This window comes from Ovis aries, chromosome X (assembly GCF_016772045.2).
Source record: "Ovis aries strain OAR_USU_Benz2616 breed Rambouillet chromosome X, ARS-UI_Ramb_v3.0, whole genome shotgun sequence".
Taxonomy (NCBI): Eukaryota; Metazoa; Chordata; class Mammalia; order Artiodactyla; family Bovidae; genus Ovis; species Ovis aries.
This window is the reverse complement of record NC_056080.1, coordinates 22,192,752-22,213,656: the sequence shown is the minus strand read 5'-3', so window position 1 is coordinate 22,213,656 and position 20,905 is coordinate 22,192,752. Positions and strand designations below refer to the sequence as shown.

The following is a 20,905-nucleotide window of genomic DNA, read 5'->3' as shown; positions in this document are numbered from 1 at the left end:
ATACAGCACACATTCATTTCAAAGTTGAAGTACCATATAATCTGTGATATTTATGATCTGAAATACACAAGAGCAAGTATCCTTGAAGGATTATTCTCTCTACAAGAAAGAAAAATGGCTAGTGTGCACATACTGCAGATCAGTATATCTCCAAATTAATTTCCATTAAAAATCATTTTTCCATCTTAGGAAGATTTTCCCTAACTGACTTTTATTTCTCACATTTTGTATGGAACTTAATATTCTTTTCAAAGAGTTCCAGGTCTCTTCTTCCTTGGAGCATACACTTGCGGGTTCCCACACTGTTTACTTCTTATGGCTCTAGTGAGTACTGAATGCTTGTGACTCACTGGAATGTTTACCCTTTCAATTCTTTTTCACAGTTGGCCTCCTGGTCTCCTTTTACCTTTGATGTGAACTGACTAACACTGTGGTTCATTTCCTGTTATTTATAATTTTGGAATTAAAAGTGTAAATGAAGTCAAAAAAATGAAAGACCCAGGTCAGCTATCGTGTTAAGGGTCACAGCTGTGGTTCTGGAAGGTTCCAGTCGAAAAACTGGCTTGTTTTCCCTCCCTCCATTCCCCAAATGTAGGCTTCTCCTGTGGAGGCAGTTATTAGGGTTGGCCAAGGCGCTCTCAGAAAAATGTGTTATCTTTGTGAGCGGTTAGTTTTTTCTATGCTGAATCGCATATTTTGTTGCTTGGGAATGTATTTGATGAAGCTCAAGCAAATAATTTGTCTCAGTTTATTCAGCTTGTCCTTCAACATCCTTTATCCCTGAGATACCAGGAATAACAAGGTGCTGTAAGTTGGCTTCTTAGTTGTGGGGGATGGGGTGAAGAGGAGGCGTTATGGGCAGTTTGCTTGCTTAGGCAGAATTTGGAGTCAGAGGTACTTGTGTTCATTGCAATGTATAACTCAGTTCAAAATTCCAAGGTCATAAACTTGAACATCCACCTCCCAGGTTGGGTGTGCACGTGAAACAAGATCAATGTAAGTCCTGCTCTGTAAGTGCTGTTTTTTAAGCAGTCGCCTAGTGTGCTCACTTATTAGAAAAACATTCTGGTTTTAGTATACCTTCTGTCGCAAGAAAAGAATTGGACAGATCTCACATTTTACCCTACTACATGCCAGGCTTGTGTCTTGGAGGAAAAAAGAACAACATAACATGACCTGCTACCAAGCAACTGAGGACCTCAGTGGGGAGAAGACCTTTCCCTGTGGGGTAGATTCAAGAATATGAGGTGTGGCTTCACCTGGTGGCCCAGTGCTTAAGACTCCGAGCTTCCACTGCAGGGGGAGCAGGTTCAATCCCTAATCGTGCATGCTGGAGCAGCAAAAAAAAAAAAAAAAAGAATATGAGGCAACCTATAAATGGGAGGGGACTACACCACTTCCTGGTGAGACTGACCCCGTGGACTGGGGTGGAGCATGAGCTGAGGGTTAAAGGGAAGGAGAAACATCTCAAACCCAGCGACTGTCTCTGGTTCCCACAGACCTCAGCTCTTCTCGCAGCAACTGCTCCCTCAAAGTGAGGAAGATGGCAGCCATCAGCTCCTGGCTTCTGCTGGGTGCTGGGGAGCCTGGAGGCACCAAGCCCTGAGCCCAGTCCTGGGGTCATGGGATCTTAGAAAGGAGCAGGGCAGGCACCCAGACTAATAATTTGGCCAGGACCCCGGGACCATGTGGGTGGAAGAGGAGTTCTTCTGATAAACAGAAGGATGGAGATGGGGAGTGGGCTGAGCAAAAATTAGAGCATTTGCAGACCATGATATTTGCACATTTCTTTTTTTTTTTTTTCTGCCTTCTAGACATAAAACTAAAAATCTGGACTGTTCCAGAAAAAAACCAGAAGCCAAACGACCTTACATGTAGTATCCCTATATTGTCTACACTGACGCTGTACAGACACTTCAAAAAATGTTCAAAATGGTACTCGCCTCTCTGCCCTGCCACTCAGCACGATTTCGCTGATTTCTTACAACCCGTCATTTTTTTTCTTCTTGCTTTTTTCCTGCTTGCAAATCATGTGATACTATTTTTAAATGCTGTCTCTTTCTCATCTTCCTTATCCTGTAGACTTTTCACCAGATCATCTTTTGGACTTTTTGTAAAACAAAACAGTAATTATGAAAAACTTTCTTAAAAGTTGTTAGGATGTGGTATGCAATATATACTGAGAGAATTGGAGCTCTCCCTGCTGAAGCCACCCCAGGGTTCAGGCTGGGAGTCCAGATAGGAAAAGAATAGATTGTGATGATGATATGGTTCTGTTTTACAAGAAGAAAGAAGTTAGGTATGAATCTAAAAGCATCAGCCACAAAAGTTTCAGAAATTATCTTCCATAAAAATACATTAAAAGAAAAAAATTTTCAATCAGAATAATCCCTTCCTGAACCTTTAAATAATCATGAAGACTTGAGATATTATCCCCCAAACAAACTTAAATGTGTTTCATATTTTCAAACCAAGAAAAATATGGTGGCTCAGATGGTAAAGAATCTGCTTGCAATGCAGGAAACCTGGGTTCGATCCCTAGGTTGGGAAGATCCCCTGGAGAAGGGAATGGCAACCCTACTCCAGTATTCTTGCCTGGAGAATCGTATGGACAGAGGAGTTTGGTGGGCTACAGTCCATGAATTCACAAAGTGTTGGACACGACTGAGCAATTCACACTTTCACACTTTCAAAGTATAGAACGACTTGCCCAAACCTTTAAATAATCATGACTTATTTGAGATACTATCCCCCAAATAAGCATAAATGTTTTTATCCTTGGTTTGTTCTCAGTACTCAAATAGTAAAGGCAAAGGCTTATCTGAGTTTTGAAGACAATGTTTCCTGAACAGGAAATGAAACTGCCAACGTTCCACAAAGCAGACAAAGTGCCTGATTCGGTGAAGAAATTATGCTGATTCACCAGAAGAAAATGGTCTTAGTTGTAATCAACTGAACATTTGTGTGTGAGAGTTTTTTTAAATTAAATTGCTGTAAAAAATCGAATTGCTTTACAGGCAAAGTCATGTCCTAGTGTGATTCACAATTTAAAATGTATTTTAAGGATTTCTGACTTACATGCTGATTAGGAAATGTGAATGTCACAACCATTTAACACATTGGAGTAGGGTGGCTGGAGTTGGGAGTGGAAAGAGAAGTCACTGGAAAATGTCAAAAACAAAGCAATGTCAGGCCATATATACTAGCTTCCAATTTTTTGAGAGTCTACATTTTTGGGTGAACTGTTTATATTTTTGGTTCAACCTAGTTAGAAAGTTGTGTAGCTTTATACATCATTAACGGTTTGTTTTGTTGTAATAACTGTTTTGTTAGCTGATTATTTAATTTACCTTGCAGTCTTCCAGATTACTTCTAAAACTGCAGCTTGTCATTTTTCTAATATGTGATCTATCACTTTGCTCACCTTATACCCATGACTTCCTCTACAAGACCAAGAAAAGCAGGGACTTGCCTCGTTGTACAGTGGCTAAGACTCTGAGCTGCCAGTGCAGGGGGCCCAGGTTTGATCCCCAGTCAGGGACCTAGATCCCATATGCTGCAGCCAAAGAAATAAAATTTTAAAAAAAAGGAGTAATCAGAAAGCAGCATACTAGAATTGCCAGCTTCCTTTACCACTAAGAGTTCCTGTGACACATCCCAGCCAATGAAGTATAAACGGAAGTGATTTGAGATGGCTTTCTTATGAATTTTTTTAAAAAGCCAAGCTGTTTAAGGACAGGCTGTGTGTTTTACCATCTACCTTCCCCCATTCCCTGTGTAGAAAGTGGACACATGGCTTGGAGGCACCAGAAGTGACATTTAAGTTGATTGCTGACAAAGAGTAGGAGCTAATTAGGGGAAGGGAAATGGAGATCATCAAAGAAGGATGGTGCCCTGACAAGAAATAATGTAATACAGAATTGATAAAAGATTGGCTATCAGATATGATTATCACGAAATCATTAAAAGCATGCTCAATGGATAAGGGGACTATTCCAGCTCCAGTGGGAGAGTTTAGGCCACAGCTGGGTGAATAGAAACAACAGAGACAGCTTTTGACTCCAGGCTAACTGAACTTTTTAAAAAATGGAGCTTTCCAACAATGCTTTGTGCTAGCATATAGGGTAGTAATTTCCCCATCACCAGATGTGTTCAAGCAAATGCTTAACTGACACCCACCCAGGAAGAGTAGAAGTGGGAGTCCTGTGTTCATGCAGTGATTGTATTATTTCAGTTTTGTTCAAGCATTTCTATTCTCATAAGTCCTAAAAGAATTTTGAACAACTGTTATATACCCCTCCACACATTTTGTCTTATAAAAATTTAACTTTCACGTTTTCTCTTGCACATTTTGAATTGACATTTTCTATTTGTAAAATCACCAGTTAAATAGTTGCAAAGAACATAATTTCTGATGTACTGTGCATTCTGCACATACTTTAAATCTATCTTTATTGCTTTAAAATCTCGGCACAGTTCATTTAGCTCATTCAGTTAATGGAAAGTGCCCGCTCTACTCATAATGGTACAGCTAGTCCTCATTGGCAAACCAATCAGCCTCATCAAACTAACTTTTAAAGAATTGTGCAAATTATTAACCCTGTCCCTGCTCACCAATCAACGATGGGCCTAAAACTGGCATGATTCTTGCCCTTATGTGCTTCTCTCTAATGAGAGAGAGAGACCTGAAAGAATGTCGCAGATAAACAGCAAGTCACAACTGGCAAGACTGCAGTGAAAGAGATGTTAGTGGAATGAATAATACAAGGTGATCTGGGAGGGCTTCCCTGAGGAAGTGACGTTTAAGCAGAAACAGCCCCAAGTCAACTGACCGTTAACACTCTAACCGGTAGTTCCTTAATTGTACACTTAGCTTGCTCCTGAGAGAGACTCTTTGAATTGGCTTGCTCAGGAGCCTCTTTCTCTGTGGAGTTAGAAATAAAACCTTAGTTTATGCTCCTAAGTAAGCTGAGAAGCTGGTGAAGGAGGGCAGACTATCCCTCCCTCCCAACATGCCTCTTTGGCATGAGATTATTTTAGGCTATTTTTAAAAATGAGCAGACCCAGGAGAAGCTCTGAAAACCAAGTAGAAATTATCTTTTTGTAAGAGACGTTTACACTTAGAAATCTCCATTTGTAAGGGTGTTTCTGTCTCTGTACCAGGAAGAAGAAAATGTCTAACTCTCTAGAACCTCTATCAATAGAGAAGGCAGCAACTTAAATCTGCCTTACCCTTGTTTACTGTGCTTTTCCTGGTGACCATCTGTAACCAGCTCCCCTCCCCCCCCCAACATCTTTCTGTGTTTATATATAATTTGATTTATTTTTGGCTGTGCTGGGTCTTTGCTGCTATGCGGACTTTTCTCTAGTTGCGGCAAGTGGAGGCCACTCTCTAGTTGCGGCACAGGGTCTTCTCGTGGTCGTGGCTTCTCTCATTGTGGAGTGCCGACTCTAGAGCACAGGCTCAGTAGTTGTGGTACACAGGCTTAGCTGCTCTGCAGCATGTCAGATCTTCCCAGATCAGGAATTGAACCCATGCCTCCTGCATTGACAGGTGGATTCTTGACCACTGAGCCTCCAGGGAAACCCCCCCAACATCTTTCTTTTGGTTTTACCTAGAGATGATATTGAAGGTTGTGGTTTGGGCCATTTTGGAGAGTTACTTAGTTTTCCTGGGTATACAGTAGTGTACATGTATTAGACTTCTGTTTATTTATCTCTTGATAATCTTTTATTACAGGGGAATCTCAGCCAAGAACCTAGAAAGGTAGAGAGAAAAATTCTTTTCCTCCCTGACCCAGGCTTAACTCTCAGGAAACTCTTCCCTCTGGAACACTATACATTGCTGAATTATTTGGTTTGGTGCCCAGAGGTTTTTATACTTTGAGGTAACACACTCTGCTAAGATTCAGTGTAGATGAGGGATACACCTTTTTGTATTCAAGTGCAAGAAAAGTGAAAGTGTTAGCTGCTTGGTCATATCCAACTTTTTGCGACCCTATGGACTGTAGCCCACCAGGCTTCTCTGTCTGTGGGGATTCTCCAGGCAAGAATACTGGAGTAGGTTGCTATGCCCACCCCCAGGGGATCTTCCTGACCCAGGGATTGAACCCAGGTCTCTGGCATTGCAGGTGGCTTCTTTACTGTCTGAGCCACCAGGGAAGCCAAGAAGTATAAGAAGGCTATTATAAAAGAGGAGATGCTAAAGAAGAACCACACAAGCATGGCCTTGTTACCCCAGGGACGTTGTCAAGCAGATTATTTCCAGAAAGAGTACATATGGATTTGAGGTTTGGAAAGCAAGTTCCTAAAATTCAAGTCACATGAAAGTTCTCATATACCTCAGTTTCAGTTCAGTTGCTCAGTTGTGTCTGACTCTTTGTGACCCCATGGACTGCAGCTCACCAGGTTTACCTGTCCATCACCAACTCCTGGAGGTTGCTCAAACGCATGTCCAGCAAGTTGGTGATGCCATCCAACCATCTCGTCCCCTTTTCCTCCTGCCTTCAATCTTTCCCAGCATCAGGGTCTTTTCCAGTGAATCAGCTCTTTACATTAGGTGGCCAAGGTATTGAAGCTTCAGCCTCAGCATCAATCCTTCCAATGAATATTCAGGATTGATTTCCTTTAGGATTGACTGATTTGATTTCCTCTCAGTCCAAGGGACTCTCAAGAGTCTTCTCCAACACCACAATTCAACAGCATCAGTTCTCTGATGCTCAGCCTTCTTTATGGTCCAACTCTCACATCCATACTCGACTATTGGGAAAACCATAGTTTTGACTAGATGGGCCTTTGTTGGCAAAATAATGTCTCTGCTTTTTAATATCATATACCTCAAGTGGCAAGTATTTCCCAGTTTGAAGGCTTGAACTAGAAAACTCCTCTGTCCTTGGGGCAAAGGCTTATAAAAATGATTGTAGGGAGTGATTTATCAGAGATCATATCAAGAGATTATACTTCGGGTTCTGGAACAGAGGCACCTGGGGCACCAACCTGCATCTGTCCAAATGTCCTCAAAACTCACTCTTCTCAGTGGTTCCTTTGAGATAGAGTGATTATTATTCAGTGGTTATTGCAGAAAGATCACGTTGTGCTTTAGTTTCTGAAAAAACTAGTAAACTAGGAAAAACCAGAAACTATTCTGTTTCTCCCCTAGATGTTGGAGCCTATGAAACGTAAAGGTTTGTTTTCAAAACGAAGTCTCAAATAATTATCATTGGACCCAAAAGATTGTGTATTTTTCATTGGAAGAAAGGCATGTTCTTAAAAAATAGTACTTTCAGTTTTGTCTTATCACTTGTTAAATTTTCACTTCCTTTCTCAATCCAAATCTCATTCTTTCCCACAAGCCATTACCAGGAAGCACCTAGATTTGAAAACATACAGCTTGCTTTTTTAAACTGAGTTTTAGGTAGAAAGAATAATAAACTTCATGAAATTCAAACACAGGATAACGCACCCAGAAAAATACTAACAAAACAACCTGGGTTGCAAAACTTGTTTAGCAAGTTTCAGGTGGAGGTTAATTAAAACCTGCTTGGAAACCTCTTAAAACACAGACAGGAATGCAAAGTACACACACCACCACCTAGATTCTTCCCTCGGGAACTTCCTCCTGTCTACTTCCCTGGATTTCAGTGGTAACATTTCCTGAAAGTTCCATCTGGGCAGGTCTAGTGTCCATGACCAATAGAAGTCTATTTCTTCCATCCCAGTGGAGGAGCTGCGGGACTGTGGGTAGGCAGCCTACTCCTTAGCAGTGATAACAAACAGCCACTCCTTAAGATTTTAGCTCCTCTGGGAGGTGGAGTGCTGGTGGGGTGGGGACCGAGGGATTGTAAGAATTTCCTCCAGTGTTTCATGTTTAAGTCTCCATGTTTCGAGACAGAGAGGAGTTAGCGATGTTGTTCTGGACAAGACGAGAGAGCACAGAGAGAGGCCAATCACAGTACAGGAAAAGGCAGGAATGCTGCCTGATGTCTGACCTGTCTGTAAGAGAATATTGAGCTGGCCGAGCATTCTAGAATATTAGCTGTATATTCTTTCAGAAGTTCCTCCAGGTGACCGCTATTATTTCTTCTGTCCAGGCTTGTTTAGAGTGATTGTCAGCTAACACCCCGTTGGTGGATAAGCATCTGTGAGATGTGCAGGCAACAAGGCCGGGGTGTAATTATAACATAATGCTGTAGCAACATTGCACAAGACTGCCTCAGTACTGTCTGCCAGAGTACATAGCCACCCTCTCACTGACAGTCATTTGGATGGTGATTAGTGTTGGATCACGTCCTGGAATCAGGCTTGAAGCCAGAGAAACTGGAAAATGATTTTTGTTTTTCAACTCCTTGGAGGCCCGTGTGGAAAATTTAGGAGAGCAAATGTTTGTTTCTAGTAGCAGAACTTGTATATACTTTGAGGAAGAGAAAGTGAAGTGGGATGGTTCCAGAACCACTTGCCTTGCCCTGAAGCTGGTCCTCCGCAGAAAACTTATTTTCTCACGGAGCTGGCCAGGAAGTGTTGAGGCAGGGAGCAGTTGATGGCAATCCCACTCTCCCCTGGCTCCTCCACAACTAATCTAAGCACAGGCGAGACCCTTTCCAGGTGACAAAGAAACAGTCTCCGTCCCAAAGCACCACCAGTATTAATGACTCAAGGCTACCGTGTATGGTTAAACTAGACAATGAGTTGTGGTTTGTGAGGTGTGTCTGGGGCCTGACTGTCCAGTTCAAATCTCAACCCCATTGCCTTCTGGTTGTATAATACAGAACAAGTTGTTTCACCCCCTATACTTTGCCTTCCTCATATACAAAAGGCTGGCTTTGTTTTAAGGATTAAATGACATAATCCATGTATATCACGTGGAACGTAGAAAGTGCCCTATAATTATCAGCTTGCTTCCCCCCCGCCCCCCATTAAATTCTAACTCTCAACATGGATACCTGTTACAGGGAAAGCATGACATTAGAATCGATTCTGTCTCTCAGTTTTCCCCCCAGACTGGGGCTGGTTGATCCCATTTATTTCATGAATGTTTGTTAAATGCCTACTGCGTGCCATGCGTGGAATGAGAGACTCTGAAGATATAAACATCGTGGGACACGGTCCCTGCTCCTGGGATGTTGACGGTCAAGGAGGTAGACATTTTTGGTCACGCTGCTATGCCAAAAGCATAGATACATACATAAATCCAAGGTCAAAGAGTGTGGATCAGCTGCTTTGAGGAGGGCCAGGGATTTTTGAAAGCACATGTTTGTGGAGGCACAGACTGGGTTAACAGCCCAGACCTGCACTCCCTGCAGTGAATGCAAATTGCTTAACCTCTCTGAACCTCCCTTTCCACATCTTTGAAATGGGCCTGATTCAGTGGTGTGCTGAAGCCTGCTCCTATTGGCTTGGGAGAGCCTCCTGTTAAATATTCAAAACTTTTGCAAGCCAGTGGTTAAAGCCCTTGGTAGCTTGAAATCAGCCTTGGTGGAAATATTTACACCCTGTTAATCATCAAAGTATATAGTTCAAAGATCCTCCCTAACCCCTGCTGGCTCACTGGCACACCACAGGAACCTGTGGAGGGAAGGCAAAACAGGACCTTTATCCTCTTGGGGTGTTTGGCTGGGCCTGAGAATTTAATTAACATAAAACAGATCGACAGGAAAAAAAGCACACATATTGACTGAATGTGTTTTACAGTGACAGGGCAGGGGAGAGCCCTCATAAGGAAATGCGCACCAAAGAGGTGGCAGAACCTGAATGCTTTTCCAACAGATTGGACAAAGAGGGGTGATTGTGGAGAAGTAACTGAAATATATAGAAAGAAGGCTAAAGGTGGGCCTTGACTCCCAGGTGAAGAATGCTTCTTTTCTCCTGGGACAGGGAAGGCATCTTTCACTTGGGAGTGTTAGCTCTTGTTTTCAGAATGAAAAAAAGACAGATTAGAATGCCCTTCATGCACCTGCTGTTTTTCAAGTGCCTTTAGCTCGAAATAATCCTTATGCCAAAGCAGCATGTTTTGAGGTGCCATATTCTGCTGCTGTTATGAAGATGAATGAAATAACAGAAGTGTGGTATCTGACACATAGTAGAGGCTCAATATTTCATGTAGAATATATTAATCATATACATCCTGCACTTCCACAGTCATAGTCTTATTTAGTCCTCATAGCAGCCAGGAGGTAGTTTATTTTTAGTTCTGTAAATGAAGTTTTTTTTTATACCTACGAATGAAGAAGAGCCAGGATCAAATTCAGTTTCCCTTGCCTCTAAGTGGAGTGTTCTTTCCACCAGACCCAAACTGCCTCTGGATGGATGGTGTTGCTCTGCAAACAAGTATCACTGCTGTGGATTTAGCTGTTTTGTAACCACTTTTGTTGCTTTTTGTTATTGATTCACTGGATGAAAGAAAGCAGGATAAGCACCCAGATGGAAGAAGATAGCCCTGGGCCACACAGCTGGTGGAAGGCTCCCTGAGCCAAGCTGGAGGTGAATGCCACCAGTCTGCTGTGTCCATGTCATTGTCAAGACAGAACTGTGACCACTACTCTCAGTAAATGTCACTTCCTGGAAACTTCAGAAGCTCAGGATTCCCTCACCATTGACGTCAGGAGCCTCTTGATGAAAATGAAAGAGGACAGTGAAAAAGTGGGCTTAAAGCTCAACATTTAGAAAACTAAGATCATGGCATCTGGTCCCATCACTTCATGGCAAATAGATGGGGAAACAATGGAAACAGTGAGAGACTTTATTTTTGGGGGCTCCAAAATCACTGCAGATGGTGACTGCAGCCATGAAATTAAAAGATGCTTGCTCCTTGGAAGAAATGCTATGACCAACCCAGACAGCATATTAAAAAGCAGAGACATTACTTTGCCAACAAAGGTCTGTCTAGTCAAAGCTATGGTTTTTCCAGTAGTCATGTATGGATTTCAGGAGTTGGACTATAAAGAAAGCTGAATGCCAAAGAATTGATGCTTTCGAACTGCGGTGTTGGAGAAGACTCTTGAGGGTCCCTTAGACTGCAAGAAGATCCAACCAGTCAATCATAAAGGGAATCAGTCCTGAATTTCCATTGGAAGGACTGATGCTGAAGCTGAAACTCCAATACTTTGGCTGCCTGATGTGAAGAGCCTACTCATTGGAAAAGACCCTGATGCTGGGCAAGATTGAAGATGGGAGGAGAAGGGTATGACAGAGGATGAGATGGTTGGATGGCTTCACCGATGCAATGGACATGAGTTTGAGTAGGATCCAGGCCTTGGTGATGGACAGGGAGGCTTGGCGTGCTGCAGTCCATGGGGTTGCAGAGTCAGACATGAACGAACAACTGAACTGAACTCAACTGAACTGATATCATGTCTGGGGTGAGAAATACACAAAACGAACCTGGGATATCTTAAAAGCCAGGAAGCTAACAAAGAAAGGCTTCTGGGATCATGGGCAATGGATTCTGAAGCCAACTTGAAGAAGTTCTCACTGGACAATTAAATCAGTCTGAGCTTCAGTTAGAAACATAATGTCAATGATTTGAGACACAGGAAATGTTTCAAGTCCACGAGTTAATAAAGATACTTGGGGGGAGAAAACCTAATTGGAAGATGCCAGAAAGCCAATCCATTCTTTTCCAATCTAGTAAATAACAAGAATCGAGCATATATCCTGCTTTCTCTGGGTGAATTGTACTTTATGGCAACAAAATACAAGAGAGGAGAAAATTCTTTTTATAGAAGTATTTTAGCTAAGGAATGAAGAACGACTGATAAGACCACATTTTGAAATTCCCACTGAATTTCGGTCTTGACATCGGTATTGACTGCTAGCATCACAAAAAGAGATAATCAAATGTTATATGCCTCTTGATGGAAAAAGAAGCATATTATCTGTGAAATATTTTTGCTGTAAATCAAGCCTAAATCTGATTACATTGGAGCTCAGTGGGTAGAGTCTTCCCTCTGATGCCACTGGCCTTTTATTTTTTAACCAATCAGAAGTAGGCAGTATTGCATTATGATCACAGCAGTGTTTCTCCAACTTGGGTAACTCGGATTCCTTTTAAAGGAAAGGATTCTTACAGAGCCCCAGTGGTGATTGAAATTATCCTTTTTTAAAATATGTGTATTTTAAATTACTTTTATTGGAGTATAAATGCTTTACAATGTTGTTAGTTTCTGCTGTACAACAAAGTGTATCAGCTGTATTATGTCTGCATATATGCCACCCCTCCTGAGCCTCCCTCCTTCCAAAATTATTAGACTACTTGCTGTAGACCTACAGCTAGACATGGACATTTTACGTTCATGGCTCCTATACAGCTGTGAAACCATATACATTTACAAGTTAGATACAAACAAAACTACCAAACAAAACTCAAATGAGCAACACTGATTTAATGTGAGGGAAGATGTTTTGCTGAAATGAAGTGACTGCTTGCAAAGGAGCGTGGTACTGCTGGCAGTTTTCAGTTTCAGCACTGTATGCAGTTGGCTGACACAGTTCTCTCGCCATTTTTTTTCTAAAAATTCTCCAGGATCGTGAGGTGTGATGTGATTTTACTTGGTCTTTGCTTGGCAAGAGTTCACTGTTAATGATGGGGTGTCAAGGTGAGCAGCATAAACACACATAGAAGTGGTTGTACTAGATAGAAGTGGTTGTACTCACAATTGCGGCTGGGATTTGGTTACAAGGTGATTACCTAGCTCAGTGGCCATCAGCCCTGGCTTTACTTTGGAATGTACATTAAGAAATAATTAAATTAAGATTCTCTCAGGGTGGGGCATTAGTAGTTCTTAAAAGCTTTCTAGGTGATTGTCATGTGCAGCCAGTATTGAGAACTACTGATTTTGAGGATCCAGGAAGTGCTTATACGCTTGGCCTTCCCTTATCTGTGAGCTCCGCATCATTGGATTCAAGTAACAGTGAATGGAAAATATTTGGAAAAAAAAATTCCAGAATCCCCCTCGGATACTGAAGGAAAACTGTACTGATTATTCTTTAGACTATAATCCAAAAGAAACACCAAATTCAATCATTCTGAGAGAGAATATGCCAGTGAACCCCCAGGGGTTTGAGAAATTTGGTTTGGAGTTTGATTCCCAGGCCTAGTTGTGTGGCCTTAGGCAACTTAACCTCTCTGAGGGTTAGTTTCTCATTATAAAAAGAAACTAATAATAGTATCTACCTCACAGGATGTTCGTGAGAATTAGATGACATCATGACTGTACAAAGCGTCAAATGGAATGCCTGGTTCCTGGTGAGTAGTTACTAACGTTAGCTCTTATGAACTGTTATGTTGATAACCATGTGGAAGCTACTAAAAACATTTGCTGGGTCGATGTGAGCTCCAAGAAAGAGAAGTAACAGGGGCAAGAGGGTGCTGGGAGAACCTTTCAAGGAAGGGCAGTTAGTGGCCTTTGATAGAAGAGGAAACCAAGGCAATGATGGCAAGGATGGGGGTGGTGGGCTCCATAAGGGTATAGGCCTGAGCCTGGGTTGTGGGTGACGGCTGACTAGGTTGAAACCTGGACCAGCAGCACAAAGAAAAGGGATGAGAATAAAACAGAGTCACCCTGACATGGCTATCCTCAGGAAGACATGATGAAGCAGGGAGACAAAGATGAGGCCAGTCAAGTAAACAGAATCTTGGGAGCAGACATGGCCACCTGCAGATTCTGAACGGGAGTCTGGGCTTCCCAGGGCCTGGCCAGCTCCCTCAGTTGCTGCTGAGCAGCCCCTTGCTTCAAGGAGCAGAGATGAGTCATCATTCTAGCCCCTGCTGGGGACTCACAGTACTGTGTATAGTGGGTATGAGACCTTAGATTTCTTCCAAATCGTTGGTTGTGCATTTCTGTGAAAAAGACTCTATTTTCTTTCCTAGAAAGGCTGCCTGGTGAAATCTACACAGCTGATGACTTTGGGCTCTGGTTTGGACCATGACAGGCCATCCCTCTACTATTGACCCTATAACCAGGTTGGTGGCTGGATGTCTTCTGAGCCTATGTGTGGACAGACCCAGCCACTTCCTGTTTTAGCTGTATCAAGAATTACAATTTTATTCTTTTAAGGGAGATACTACACTTAGCAAATAAGAGTTATTTTCTTAAACTACGCAGAGAAAACCAGAAAATATTCTCACGTAAGAACTGGCAAGTTCTTAGGCCTGAAATACTATTCTTCCCAAATGATATTAGGCATAACATATTAGTAAAATAGTACTTTTAAAGTTATCTTTACAGAAGTCTTGTTTACCTGGAGTCTCTCCCCGAACCCTGCCACTTTTTCAGGTTTTTGTTTTTTATTCCCTTTGATTTCCCCGGAACATGCTTTCTTACTTGCCTGGTGATTTCAAGCTTTGCCGATTCGTTTTTAGTTCAGTTTTTAAACAGGTGTCTTTGTAACGAGAGTTGAATATACAGTGGGCTGATGCTGTGGTGTTTCAGTTTCTAAGTTTTAAACTTAAGGGACTTCTTTAAAGTGGACACAAAAACTTCATTAAAGCTTTCGTGGTGACAACACTGGGCCTTTAGGGCTAACTCTAAGAAGGATGAGAAAACAAAGAGTTACATTGTAACTCCCTTGGTTAATCTAATTTATTCACATATTTAACCACAGTCAGCATGTAGTTGTTTTCCTCAAAGAGGCCCACTTTCCAAAACACAATTTTCAAAATGTCTTTCCCCACAAAGCTCCTTGTGTTTCATTAACCCTTTTTATGCTTGCCAGCATTTCTCTCCTATAGTTATTTGCCAGCCTAGCAGGACCCTGGTTGAAAATTGACTCGAATCCTGTTTTCATGACATACTCTCTAAGTTACCAATTAATCCCAAGGCTCTCCTGTTAAATACAGTACAGGACCCTACTGGTGTATATGGCTGCCTTCTAATTTAGGAAGCCACAAAATACTGAAACCAAGGCATGCAGGCCAAAATCCTCCTTTGAGTGAGAAGCCCAGTATTTATTTCCTGGAGAACACAGAAAGAAGATCCTGAGTACTGCTTTTCAGTTATCTGATGAATTCTTTTGGAAAAGATTCATCTTGGAAATCAGTACAGTGATTATTAACTAACATTGTGGGAATTAGTGGCTTTAGGAATTTAGGTCAGTGTCATGAGTAATAAAAAGGAGTTCACCTATCTGTCTCCGCCTCAGCCCTCTTTTGGAGTTTGATTTTCAGTCCTGGAGAAAGGTCTTAGCTACTTCTTCCCCCATCCCCAGTGGCTTTAACCACCCCTGCAGTTTCTCTGCACAGATGTCCATGGTGTTAACACAGTTCCAGAAACTTGTTTTCCAAATAGGATGGTGATTTCCCTGACTGTACCTGTGTCCAACTCCAGCCTTTTAGTTTACCATGTTCCTGTAAAAATGTGGAATTTTTATTCCTGCCTGACTAGCAAAGTGATTTACTTTCCCTTCAGCCTAGTGTTTTGTGTGGGATGAGGTTGTTGTGAGCAAGATGTTTTTTCCTCCCAATTTCCAGTGTTTCAGAATCCCATTCCCACCTCTTTTACTGGTGTAACAAATGGGCTTTTTTACTGTGGGGCCTGAGTTTGTAAGCTCTTGAAAATTCTGTTGGGTTAAGTGTACAGTGTCATCAATAGAAGGTCATATTTTATATGTTGCTACATATAAAACCTTGGGATTCAACTGGCTTCTTTCTAGACATTGGGAATACAGGCACAACACAGCTCCTGACCATCAGACACTTTAGACTGGATTAAAAATTCTTTGAAAAAAATTGTAAGGTTATCATGTTTCTTGGGCATTTTTACTTTGTACTCAACAGCAAGAAAAATGACTATGAAATAAAGGATCAGTAAAAATGCTTACACCAGAGAATTAAATCAAAGGGTACTTTATTAAAAAAAAAGAATCAAAACAGAAACTCTAAGTACCAGTGTGTACATTGTACACATTTAAATGACTCACAAGAATGAAGTTTTTTTCATAGACATTATCACACTACCTGTTGTTTATCAAAAGATGTTAATAGAGAAATCTGTCTCCAATCTGTATATAAGATTGCCATCTTAAACAGAACTTATTTCAAACATGCAACAACGCCACTGGTAATAAAGCTTTGGAATGGGTGCTCATTCTATTATTTCACTACAAAGAGGAGAGAAAGCAAGATAAGTTGAGAAGTTACTCTAAATAGAATGGAAGCTGTCATTCTCTACACCAGCACTCCTCACTCCTCTGCTGCCATTTTTAGCAAGTACTCCTTGTCGATCTTGAAGAGTCTCCATCCCTCTTCGCTGGATAGATCAGAGGCACCTCTTCTTTTGTAGAAGTTGATAGATGGTTCATTCCACTCTGCCACCAAGAAGTGCATGCTGCTGCAGCGACACTTCATTGCAACCTGTTACACGGGAGAGGAAAATGAACTCAGTGACAGTGCACCTGCTTTCCAAGACCCAATTTCAATTCAGTCCTTCAAATAATCCAGTAACCCTTGCAAATTTGGAAACCAAACACCAAGACATACCTGGCTTAGCTTCTTCAGAATTTCTGAGCCTATGCCAAAGCCTAAAAGAACGAGAAGTGCCATTTTAAAAAGTCATTTTAAGGACTTCAAGCCCCGATTTCTCTTTAGAGCAGCCCCCCTGAACTCAACCATACCTCTATAATCGCTCATCACAAAGAAGTCCTCAAGATACAACAGTTTGCCAATCCATGGATCATAGGTAAAATAGTACATGGCAAAACCAACAATGCTGTGTCCTGTAATAAGAGTATCACATGAGTTATGGATGAAAAACAATCTGTCAAGGTTGTAGGTGCAAAATCAGAAGCCTATCATAAGTTTAAAAAAATATACATGCATGTATTATAAAAATAAGTAGCCATTGGACCGGACTATCTTCTGACTTTTAGGCTAGTGCAATCCAGGTCACTGTTGGATGATCTCACTGTTCTTAGAACATGTTTTCACAAAAAGCACACGTTAGAGCTAGCCGAACCCAGGCTAAAACCATGGACTGGCCACTTGGCAATCTGTTGGATCTCACACTCAGGAAGTGAGAATGCTTTCATTACTTGCCAGAGTGAAACTGCTATGGTCTTAAACTAAACACACACATTATTCACATCCTATTGATATATTGGTATGTTGACTTGGGAATAAGTCAGGTTTACACGGCAGTTCAGAATAGTAAGTATTTGTAGTTTAGAAACCCTGCTTCCTTAAGGTCAGGACATAAGGCCGAAACAGTAAGGTTTAATTTCAGAACTTGCCTTCCAATTCACACATTTTCAATTTACTTTCCCCAGTGTTTAAGTCGGAAGAAACAGAGGTACTCAGGTATGATGTAACATCCACATACCTCTGGAAAGTACCTCATCCCTTATGTATTTCGCTCATTTTTTTTCTAGCAGGAGGAAATGACCTCAGAACAAACAAACAAAAAAAAAAACCCTTAATCACCCCCCAACCCAGCGCATCAACTTCCCCATTTGGCTTTGTCTTTTGGCCATTCAACAATGACCAGGAAGAAAAACAACGACAAAGAAAAAAAAGAAAAAGAAAAAGAAAAGGAAAAAAGCATCCGACTTCTTCTTAACAGGTGTCTGTAATTCCAATTGGAGGCATAAGTTTCAAATTAAACTTTCTAGCCATCTTATAGTCCTTCCCAAATAGGAAGCGAGTACATTGGAGCTTCTGATCTACCGTGTTTTAAGTGTGTGATAATAGGGCCTTACCTCATTTATCATGATCATCTACTTTATTGTGTAAAGGATCTTTTAGTTACCTCCCCGCCCATCCATGTACACGGAAGGGCCATGTACATGGCGAAGCTAGAGACTGTAACCTGAAGATTGGGACAAATTAAAGAAAAAAATGTAATTTAACACAGATACAAAAAAGGTTACGTTAGGGTCAAACAAGAACCATTTATGAAACTGAATTTACAACAAATGACTTTATACCTAACTTTTCCGGGTCTCCACCGCATTCTGATACTTACATAAACAGCTCAAACTCTTCCGGGTCTCCACAGCACTGATACTTAAAGAGCTCTTTTGACCCGCCCTATTATTAAGTGCAGCACATTTTTTTTTCAGTACTTTGAACACTGGCTGGCTATTATTTCTGGCCAATTTCTCAGTTAAGTAACTTCAGCCTGTGTTGTCAGTGCTTCTACAGAGCGGACTCTACGTCTTACACAACACTCGGTCTCTTCGGCTTCTAGAAGGACAGGGCGATTACCTTCCGGAGTCAGGTGCTCCTTGGGCACTTCTGCAACTAAGCAGTGGTAGAAGGGGTGCTCTCCGAAACCGTCTTCTAGCAGATCTGCAAGAAGGGGAAGCAGAGACAGTGTTGGAGTCGGTGACGGTCGTCCCCCAGACGCTCGTCCCTTGCCCTGCCACTGATGCGTTACCTTTTTCAGTTAACATTACTTGCTCTTCCATGTATTCGTATTTAGCCAATTCCTGGGTTAAGGCACATAAGAAAAAGGAAAAAGGAAGAGAAGCAGAAAATTAAGTGAGGCCCCGGCCCGGACAGCTCGGGGGAAGGGGGTGGGCGGGGCGGGGATTCGTTCCGAGTTTCGCCCGGAGCAGCGCCGCCTGGCCGGGGCTGTGGGTAGGTGGGCGGAGAAAAGGGGACCTGCGGGGTACAAGGACCCCAACTCCGCCTCGGGAGGAGCCCTAGCTTCCCGCTACCTTGATCAGCCGCAGGATGTCACTGCAGTCGGCAGCGGTGGCCGGGCGGATCACGAATTTAGCCATTTTCGTCTTTTGCTTTTCTTCCCTTTGCGGACCAGGCCCCTGTACTTGAACAGTAGGAGGAGGTGGTTCCTCATTCGTCTCCCGGGAGCGTCCTCTTCCCAGTCAGGATGGCACCATGACCTGGCGAACCTCGGCGAACGACGTAAGACAAGCAGCTCTCTGCAACTGGAGCCGCGCGCGTTCCTGCCGCCGGGCTCTCTGCTTTTTAGCCTGAAGAAGCCCCTCCCCGGGACGTGAGGCGGAGGCGCCTCGTCCAATGAGGTCGCGACCGCCCCCTCTTCCGGGCGCCTCCCTCTTTTCCGGGCCCCTGTGTGAACCTGGCCGGCGCGGGCGGGGCGCGGGCGGCGAGGCGCTAGGCTGAGCTCTCTAGCGGCGCCCTCTCGTGGCACGTGGTGGAGGCTTCCCGAAAGTCCGACCGCCCAGCCTAGGCGTCCCCTAAGTGACCTTTGCAAAAGGAAGAGAGAGGTTCCCCTTTGGGCCCTGGACCAATGACTTGACAATTTCTTCTCTGGAGACACCTGGCTTTGAGCGGCGAGGGGATGAGAGGTTTAGAGTAGCGGCTCGCATAGGGTGGTCTGGGGGGCCCTGTGGGTTCCAAGATCATTTCAGAACTAGCTAGCTTCATAGTAATAATAGGGTTTCATTTGCCTTTCTTAGTTTCGCTGGAATTTTCCAGAGAACTGATGTATGATGACGCCATTGCTCTCATGACTAAAGGAATGTGTGCTTGCATGTTCTTGTGTTTTCTAGAATTTCCCAAGGTAAGCTATTTGGCTTCCTCAATAATTCTTTCCCCCTCTGCTGGCAATTTTTAGAGTTAACAGAATATTTTCTTTCTTACTTTTTTCGTTTTCATTTTTTTCTTAAAATCTCTGGCTTTCCTATGAAAACACTTTCCTTTTGCCTGAGGTACACTCCTTCTGACTTGCATTTAGTGAGGGTCCGCTCTTATAACATTTTCTGTTTTGCTTGTCTAAATATGTCTTTCAGTTATCCTGAAGTTCTTGGAGGATTTATTTCACTGTGAACAAATTTGAGGTCGGAAGTTCTTTTCTCTCAGCATATTGATGACATCTATCTTCTGGCTTCCATTGCTGTTTAAAGTTGTTATATTCCCTCCTTGTTCATTCCCTGTGCTTCTTCTCCCCTCCTTTAAAACTTTTTCTTTTGAAGTAACTACAAATTTACAGGATGTATGATGACATCCTTGCTTTGGTGACTAAAGGAAGGTGTGTTTGTATGTTCTCATGTTTTCTAGAATTTTCAAAGGTTAGCTTTTAGAATTTTTCAATAATTTTTAAATGTCTTGAGAGGAGAATGTCTGAGAACAGTTGGATTAGATTATAGCTCTTCCTGGGTTATACCCACTGGAGTAAGTACTCCATCCTTTTGCAGATACAGGTTTTTATTTACAAACCACCTTCCCAGACAGGCCTTCTGAGGGCCCTGCTTCGACTAACCAGCCTGGGTTCCTCACTGAGTCAGAGCGAAAGCATAAAAGGAGCCTGCAGTGTTTTCAGTCTGTAGGTTGGATTATCACCAAATGACCCCTCCCCCAACATTCAACATAACTCTCTGCCTCTGCTCGCAATATCCTGTAGGTAGAAAAGAAAGCAAAAGTAGCTCCCCTTCCCACCCTCTGGGGCTATCATGCCAAGTGAGTCATTGTGAGAGTTTATGGAATGTTTCTCAAACATCTTTAAAAATAGCATTGATTCTCATCTGCCTAAGCCACTTTAGGTAGTGTTTCCTGACACTATTGCACTTGGGATGACCATACATAAGCCCTTCCTTCCTCTGCTTTGTTTTGTGTTGTGGGAAGACCCAGGAGAGCGTGTTACAGAATTAGTACTAACAGTAAGTTAGAACTCTGTGACTAAGCATTAATAATAACTGCCTCCTTGAAGCAAAAACAAGGCCGTTTTCAATGTGGTCTGCTTAGTCTTTTAGAATAATGGTTGTTTGTCATTAAAACACACAATATATGTTTTTCTGTTTATTCTGCTTTTCCGGTTTCAGTTTCATGTTTTTATGCTTCACTTTGCCATTATGACAATAAGAGACCATTCAGAAAAACAGGTGGCTAGAAAAAGCTCATTTATTGTGTTTTTTGCACAAGCTTAGAACCCTAAGAAATGTGGATTTTCTTTATGAATCAAGTTAGGTTTTGAAGAATCTAAGCTACTCCATT

General features: G+C 42.3%; 1 protein-coding gene and 1 long non-coding RNA gene across 2 annotated transcripts in view; one reads left to right on the top strand and one right to left on the bottom strand.

The window, feature by feature from the left end:
• Positions 1 to 15,810, top strand: part of LOC132658820 (uncharacterized) — a 37,421-nt gene extending 21,611 nt beyond the window's left edge. Inside the window, exons 2-3 of the long non-coding RNA XR_009598872.1 lie at positions 13,176 to 13,240; positions 13,865 to 15,810. This is a non-coding gene — a long non-coding RNA (uncharacterized LOC132658820). The remainder of the gene's footprint in view (positions 1 to 13,175; positions 13,241 to 13,864) is intronic.
• A 12-nt stretch (positions 15,811 to 15,822) lies between these two features.
• SAT1 (spermidine/spermine N1-acetyltransferase 1) lies at positions 15,823 to 18,893 on the bottom strand. The gene is made up of 6 exons (XM_004021966.5): positions 18,649 to 18,893; positions 18,366 to 18,417; positions 18,194 to 18,277; positions 16,606 to 16,707; positions 16,472 to 16,512; positions 15,823 to 16,345 (listed from the first exon to the last, which is right to left on the bottom strand). Exons 1-6 carry the CDS (start codon positions 18,712 to 18,714, stop codon positions 16,175 to 16,177), a joined length of 516 nt encoding a protein of 171 aa, XP_004022015.1. The 5' UTR covers positions 18,715 to 18,893; the 3' UTR covers positions 15,823 to 16,174.
• Positions 18,894 to 20,905: the final 2,012 nt, after the last annotated feature.

Excerpts from the sequence above, each read along its gene's own strand:
- SAT1 (XM_004021966.5), bottom strand. The coding sequence starts at position 18,714 with ATGGCTAAATTCGTGATCCGCCCGGCCACCGCTGCCGACTGCAGTGAC. Across the intron at positions 16,513-16,605 it reads TGTGATGAGCGATTATAGAG|GCTTTGGCATAGGCTCAGAA; the intron begins GTATGGTTGAGT and ends TCGTTCTTTTAG. Across the intron at positions 16,346-16,471 it reads TTCTGAAGAAGCTAAGCCAG|GTTGCAATGAAGTGTCGCTG; the intron begins GTATGTCTTGGT and ends CCCGTGTAACAG.